The following is a 7,581-nucleotide window of genomic DNA, read 5'->3' on the forward strand; positions in this document are numbered from 1 at the left end:
TGTTTTATTATATACTAAAACAACTATTCACCTCAGTGTCAGTGGCTAGTTGTGGATTATTTACCTCAACGTTTCACGGCTTGGTAAATATCCACCACTAGCCACCTCCACTTCGGTGAATAGTTGTTAATTGACAAGACAAGAGACCCATACAGGATGTTATTATTCACGACTATTTGTAAATGTTGACACAGTTCAACATTATAGCAGATGAAGCAGATTTAAGTCTTAGAGATTGTTATACATACTCCAAGTAACATAGCAGGCACTTTCATTTCTTCAACACTTGCAAAGTAGTCTTGAGTAAGCAAACATTTTGAACTAAATAAAAGAGAAGAATTTGAATAAGCTTTGCACATACATTCATGACAAAGCCAAACATGATACAACTAGACTGATCGTGAACAACAGCTAACATACCTTATGAGGACAGCAATATGAGGTGCACAAGCATCCTAAAATATCCAAAATAATGTTCCAGAAACCTCTAGTTTTTTGTGTATAGCAAAAGGTAAGGTTTACTGTGCAACCACGTTGACAATATATACTTATTGACTGAGTAGGAAGGCTGGACAGGAAAATTTGGCCTGAGATCATGGCCCATGCACCAAGACTGCCAGGGCCAAATATTTTCCTGTCTGGCCCAACCTAAACTCAGTCAATAAGCATTGTATCATATGGGCTCCTTACACTATTCATGAGCACTCAGAAGATGAAGTTTGGGTGAAATAAGTATCAACAATTTGCAGAGAAAATTTATCTAATGTGTTGTTTGCCTTTTGCATAACTTGGATGTTGAACCCTTTGATACCCAAACCGGCCTAACCCAGGGGGGCCAGACTTTACTCTGTCTAATGCCAGACGATTTTACTCGTCAATGAGGAACCCCCGGGAGTCAATGGGTTAATCACTCACTGAAAAATTATGTCTGCATTAAAAGCGACAAAATCCTCTAAGATCGCATCGCACAGAGCAATACTGTTTCCAGCCGGGCTGTACGCCTTTTTCTGGCCTGCATGCGCTAATTAATGCATACAGCCAGTTGCACAGGGATTTTCCCAATATTTTTACAATGAAAGCGCGTACGGGGCCATACGGACCACATGATAAATTATTACAATATTACTATTAGACATATTTCAATGCTATTCTGGTTTTGAGAAATTTGATTAAAGCTTTGGAAGTTGCATTTCAAAGACCTAATGTTTGAACACTCCTGTCGAGTGTCTTCATCAGGGGTGAGACACTAAAGAGAAGAGGTGAAATGTTTGGGCTTTAAATTGTATCTTTTCAACAAGGTACAAGCTACAAAACTAGAGTGGCTATCTAACTATGTTTGTATATGGCATGGATTTTGACATATATCTTCTACCTGAAATATGGCAGCTTGTGACAAATTACTTCCACCAAGGAACACCTAGAAAGAAGTAGCAGTGGACAAAGCTTTAATTTAGTTAACCAGTCAAGAAAGAATACTGCCTCACAACTGGATTCTCTCAATGTTGCACTTATAGTTGATGGTATAAATAATTTACCTGTGGAACATTGATGTTCATTGGTAGAGTGAACTTGGTTTTCAGTAAATGTACAGTGTTTTTTCTGAAAGAACAATCATGTCGACAGCAAGATAGCTTTAGCACAACTTAATTGATATAATCACCATAAAATCCAGCATTCCACTTTTCTTGTTACAGATCAGAAAAACTTAAGTTGCTTGTGGGCCATAGATCATGTTCTTATCATGAAACGTTATGGGAAGTGTGTGGGATACTAGGTCTTAGCCACATGACAAAACGAGGGGGTGGGGGGGCAGGAAAGAGTGTGAGAAAAACCCTCTTTCTCTTCCTCTTTGAATCCTTAATTGCTAATAATGTTTCATGACAACAACACCATCGATATCTACTACCTGCGAACAGACTGAGAAAAATTTTGGAAGTTTGATGTCACCTGAATGTTTTACTTTTTGTTCAAACTGAACCCTGCTTCACGAACGCAAACACACCCATCATTTTTTCCTTCTTGCTGGCTTTGGTAGTCCTGATGGCTTACCGTACGTTGAACTGTACCAGCAACAACAAATTAAAAAAGGAGTCATTATTGCTAAACCTGATAAAGCGATCAAGGAGAGCAATGGACTGTCCATCTATCCAAATGGATCTGTCATAATGAAACACACGGCTCACTACAAACTGCCAGTAACTAGAAGAGTAAAATATACTATGCGTTAATAATAGCTACACTCCTGCAATGTCTGTAATTATAATTTATTTGATATGTTTGGTAAAAATATTGAAATAAGGAATGGGCCTAATAAACCATCAGGTTTTTGGAAGACAAAAATTTTCAATGCAAGGAATGGTAGGCCAAAATGACCAGGAAGAATTTGTTTACTCATTTTGTACATAACCTGTTAAGAGGGAACCTCCACCTTAATTACATGTATTGTGATGTGTTACAATTGCACTATTGTTACAAAACAAAAATTCTTAGTGTCAAAACTTTATGGCAACGATAAGAGACGTCACGATAATGATTGTGGTGCCAGGAAAATCTGAAAGTGAAAATAAGCAATTCTAAATTATTATTCTTTTTTCCTGATACAAACACTTTTTTGGAAACAAATATAATTTTTCCAAAGTTAATATTATTTTTTATGGTATTAGTAGAAAGGAGTGGAGGTGGTTCCCTTAAGGTCTGTCATACACAAAGAGGATGGATACAATTATAGTGCCAAAACGTAATTCCTCTTCTTTCTTACTTTGTAACCAAGAAGTATAGGACGTTGACACCTTCGATTTTGATGATGTCAACCAAAAGAAGTTAACAATATACTCTTAAAAAGCAAAAATCTCTGGATTAAACTTTTGCAAAATGCTTTAATGTTCTCACCCCTGAGACAGATCAAATGACTGATTGTGGATCTTCCAGTCATCCCCATGGATGAATCTGTAACTTCCTCTTGCTTTTAGAGTTGGCTTTTGCCCAAGATGGTAGAATACTCCAGTCAATCCCTTAGAAAACTGTAAATTCATTAAATTACCATTATGACAACTGATGTCAAAAGATTAAAAATACTTCTGATCACTCAAAAATGAATCAGAATTACAATGTAGAAACTTGCCTGAGAAGGAACTGATGCAGTCCTGTTGTGTTCAGACTCTGATACATGCTTTGGGTCCACAATCCACAATCTGAACTCCTCTAAAGTTTCACTGTTCATTCAACAAACAGTTGGAAATAAAGGGTTGTCAAAGAGAATTTTAAGGGGGGCCCCATGATTTTTCTGCTGCGTAAGGTGGCCAGTACCATGGTTGAGAACAGTAATGTATTGATCTACAGCTGAGCATGGGGTATCTACTAACTTAAAAACATGTTTGTCCTATTTATTAGGGCACCAATTCTTGTGCAACTTCATGCATAAATTATGAGCAAACCAATGAAATAATAATTATTTTTTGATGTAATTTATTAATTTCATGATGTACATTAAAAGAGTATACTTAAAACAAGAGGATACAGATAGACAACAGTTTGTCCAGTTCTGGCCAACTTTATCTTCAAAGCTTATGAAATTAATAATTACCGGTATTCAATGTCTGCATCAAATATAACATGCAGAATTGCTGTGTGTTTTCTTTTATGTGACAATATTATAACATAAAGATATTCTTCTGAGACAAAAAAGCGAGATGAATGGACCTTGGGATGTTTTTTTGTCTACATGTTGGTTGGACATGGTGCCCGCACATGTTGCCTTATATCTATGTTTTACTTTACATATTAAGTAAGTCCACAGTCCGATCAAAGATCAAAATAAAAAGCAGTGATAAATGAAATAACTTCCAATTGGGGAATAAAATCTAATGCATGCGTGGCAGTCAATCACAACCCAACAGAAAATCAATAATAATCACCATCATCGGCATCATAAAGAGTCAATGCCAGGTCATGATACATTTTATACTTACTTTTTTGATTGTCTGTTGTAAGCAAGATACCATTCATAGTAAAATGGACTATCAATAACTTCGATGTATCTGGCACCCTTAATAATAAACACAAAATTAGACAGTTGATAAAAGAGGATTATTTTACCCTATAATACTCTTTAAAAAAATTGTTAGAATAGAATAGAAACGAATCAAGTAAACTCTACTTAATGTATTGACTTCCAGGAGTGAGACTAATGCCAGACAATTTTAGTCGTCAGTGGGGGAATTGGTTCAGGAGTCAATGGTTAAAGTGCTTCTAGAGCGAGTTTCAATTGAGTGTCGTAAAACCAAGACCAAAGTAATTACTTTGGCCAATCAAAAAGGACGGAGACAATCCAGTAAACCGATCAAAACTCGAAGTAATTACACATAGCCGACACAAAGCATGGGAAAATGTGCTTGCACAAGCCTTGATTGGTTTTGGTTTTACTTCTTATTGGCTGTGTAAAGTAATGCAAAACCAAAGCAATTCACTAATTACTTTCGACGCTCAATTGAACATCTGCTTTTCCTGCATATCCAGTCAACCGTGCAAAAATACCTTTGAATTAGTAGGCACCATCCTTAACTGAATTCTAAGTTACCGAAGTTTTAAGCCTTAATTTAAAAAATACACCTGTATATTTTGACTGAGATTTTCCTAATTAATGGTCCGCCATTACTAACTTTAAAATCTTGAAATGGATGGATCGAGGATAAGATGACGTCAAACACTCACTAGTTTAAAAATGCAAAGCATATGCACATGCCTTTATCGATATGCAGCACAAGAGTTTCAAGCTTTCAGACTCTTAAACTTGTGTTTTGCATGGAAAATACCGGTAAGTTGCGTTTACACACTGTAATTTTAAGCTAGTGAGTCTTTGACATTATCTTATCCTCGATCCAACCCTCTGAGGTCCAATCGGTCAGTCTTGAATGTGAGTAATGGCGGACCATGAAATCCAAAACTTGCACTCAAAGAAAAGAGCCTTTGGATAAAATTCGAAGCTCAAAATTTTGCAAGTCAGGTGTCTAGCAAACACGCTTTCAAAATTCTATGGAAAAAGGGAAGTGAATTTTTTTATCATAGTAGGCAGTAGCACTTTAAAGTAGGTAACAAATTAGGTATGATATATATACAGACATGCATATCATAATTAAATGAAGTACAATAATTTAGTGCCTGGTTGAGTGTAGTCTTGAGAAGGAGCGTTTAGGATGACATTGACTGACATTTCGACAACCTGAGAGGAAGCCATCTTCGGAGTCAAGTGATTTGTGTAACATCAGTAGATGGTATAAACACTCTGGTCGTTGGTGCGATCGGTCAACTAAGTAGTGAAGTCATTAGTAACCTGTAAGTTAAGCCTAGATGTCACTGGCCGTGAAGACATACATGTAGACATGCAGGTGATTTTCACTGGCCATCAGTGCTTGTTGAAACCTGAGTTCATAATTTTCTATACATTTAGCGATAAATACAAATGTTATGAAGGGTGTCAGTCACCTGGTTATCTGATGCATTTGTAATGGGTCCAACTGCATGTAGTCCTGGTTTTGGACAGTGCAAGGTGACACTTGAATAACTTTAAACAACAGAGGTAAATTAAGAAAGGAATTGGCAATCATTGTGAGGAGTTAATCTGTTGACCTCACAATTTGAAATGGCCAAATTAGTCCCTACAAAATACTAGTTTGTATACCTCACATACCAATGACTACGCACTAACTGGTTTACAAGTACTGGTACTTTTTATCTGAGTTTCACTTGCCTTTTGCTCTTTATTTGACATTCAATGGGGTAGCACCAATCCACAGTACTATTGGCACCAAAATGTTCCAGTATAATCTGAAGGAATACAATATTCTTCAATCATAAATATAGAATTTGCCACAAGTGTGTATTCATTTGAATCCTTATATGTATCTGTTAATAAGATTCCACGTCCTCCCCACCAGTCCCCAGTTGTTCAAAAGGTGTATAGCACTATGCACCGGATAAAACCCTATCCACTGGATAGCTCAGGTTTTGCAATGAATGGATAGTGATTTATCAGGTGGATAGTGCTATCCATCTTTTGAACAACTGGGGACAGGTGTATTAAAGGAATTTCACTCATTGCCTCACCCAAGGGTGATGGATTTGACAATCTTAGTCTTGACTGGACGAAAATTTGATTGCTACAAGCAGAAATGTGCTTTCATATAAGGCAGAAAGAGTGGCAAAATCAGAAGCCTGAAACTGACAATTCTTTCAGCTGAAAACAAGATTTGCCAAAGCTTTGAAGCAATTTTGAAATTACTTAAAAGGATCGATGTTGTTAATTTTTTACACTTTCTGACAGCCTTGAATGACTTTGAATGGGTTATGATGCAACATTTGAATACTCCGGATCCATTGCCACAAGAAAGCCCACTTTAAACCAAAAATTTGAAACGTCCACTGGGGTGAAAGAGACGGTCGAAATTTCATACCCGTAAATGCCTTCCTTTTCTAGAATGCCCATGAAACTAAAGAACCCAAAAGATGGCTCAGACGTTGTGGTCTATGCTATGCATTTAACGTCATTTATGGCAGCTTTACGTGAACTGGAAGTACAAATGGCCAACATATTCAACTTAACTTACCAAATTTTGTGTTGAAAACAAAGTTCCATCGCCTTCTTTACTTGAATATCTTTATGATAAATTCAAAAAAGAAAAGTCGGCACCTTCAATGGGTTGCCTCATCTCCGCTAAGACCATGTGGAACGAGCATACTGTATCACTTACCGCCACATTTCCGCGCTAAAAGCGTAATTGGAATAAGCAAATATGTAGAGGAGGCCATAAAATGAAGCTTCGTTTATCACTGATGTCATTATATCCAAAGGTTTGCAAAGATGAGGCTTTGAGACTGAAAACAGACCGAAAGACAACAAATTCCTCTTCTCTTGTACTCCGGAACCGCATGGCCCTTCCTAGCTGCGGGAGGCTGGGACTTGATGCGTGACCCAGTCTCCGCTCTCTTTCGCTTTCGGAGATGAATCCAAAACAGTAATAAGGCCCAAATTGCTCGCTTAACCCCTCAGAAAAGCCCTTTCAAGCCCCAAATATTTGCAACAAGAATTTGCAATCAATGCCTTTATCGAAGGCAAATGCTGCCGGGTTCTTAAAGATTGACCGCGGTTCACGAGGTGGTGGTGGTATGGAACCGCCGGTTCCGCTTGTTTTGATGCAGCATGGATGGCCAGGGTCAATTTTTTTTCACGTGGTCTCCACCTACATTGTGAGGTATGATCTGGATGACCTAACTGGTCCTTTAGAATCTACCATTAGACCTTCCGGATCTAAGAAAGGTTTGGAAAATTACTATGACGAAATCGAATTTGCTAGTGATGCGGAACTAACTGAACTAACTTAAAATACAGACAGGCTTGTTAATCGGCTCATCTTGGAAGTAACAACCTGTGAAACTCAAGGAAGGAACAAAAAGGAACAAAAGAGAAAAACTCCAGGAGCTTACCCCGACACGAAACAAAGAAAAACTGTGATAATCTTACACCAAGAATAGCCCCTTCTTTTTTCCCAATAAAAAAATATCAGTCGCTGCAGCTTTCCACAATAT

The 7,581-nt window shown here is 37.5% G+C and overlaps 1 protein-coding gene across 1 annotated transcript in view; it reads right to left on the bottom strand.

The window, feature by feature from the left end:
- Positions 1–3,983, bottom strand: part of LOC137979087 (cation channel sperm-associated auxiliary subunit epsilon-like) — a 17,996-nt gene extending 14,013 nt beyond the window's left edge. Inside the window, exons 1-8 of the mRNA XM_068826260.1 lie at positions 3,969–3,983; positions 3,122–3,212; positions 2,890–3,020; positions 2,107–2,199; positions 1,536–1,599; positions 1,373–1,417; positions 421–455; positions 249–321 (exon numbers count right to left, since the gene is read on the bottom strand). Of these exons, the coding sequence (XP_068682361.1) occupies positions 249–321; positions 421–455; positions 1,373–1,417; positions 1,536–1,556 (174 nt within the window). The 5' untranslated portion in view covers positions 1,557–1,599; positions 2,107–2,199; positions 2,890–3,020; positions 3,122–3,212; positions 3,969–3,983. The remainder of the gene's footprint in view (positions 1–248; positions 322–420; positions 456–1,372; positions 1,418–1,535; positions 1,600–2,106; positions 2,200–2,889; positions 3,021–3,121; positions 3,213–3,968) is intronic.
- Positions 3,984–7,581: the final 3,598 nt, after the last annotated feature.

Source organism: Montipora foliosa, chromosome 12 (assembly GCF_036669935.1).
Source record: "Montipora foliosa isolate CH-2021 chromosome 12, ASM3666993v2, whole genome shotgun sequence".
NCBI classification, from domain to species: domain Eukaryota; kingdom Metazoa; phylum Cnidaria; class Anthozoa; order Scleractinia; family Acroporidae; genus Montipora; species Montipora foliosa.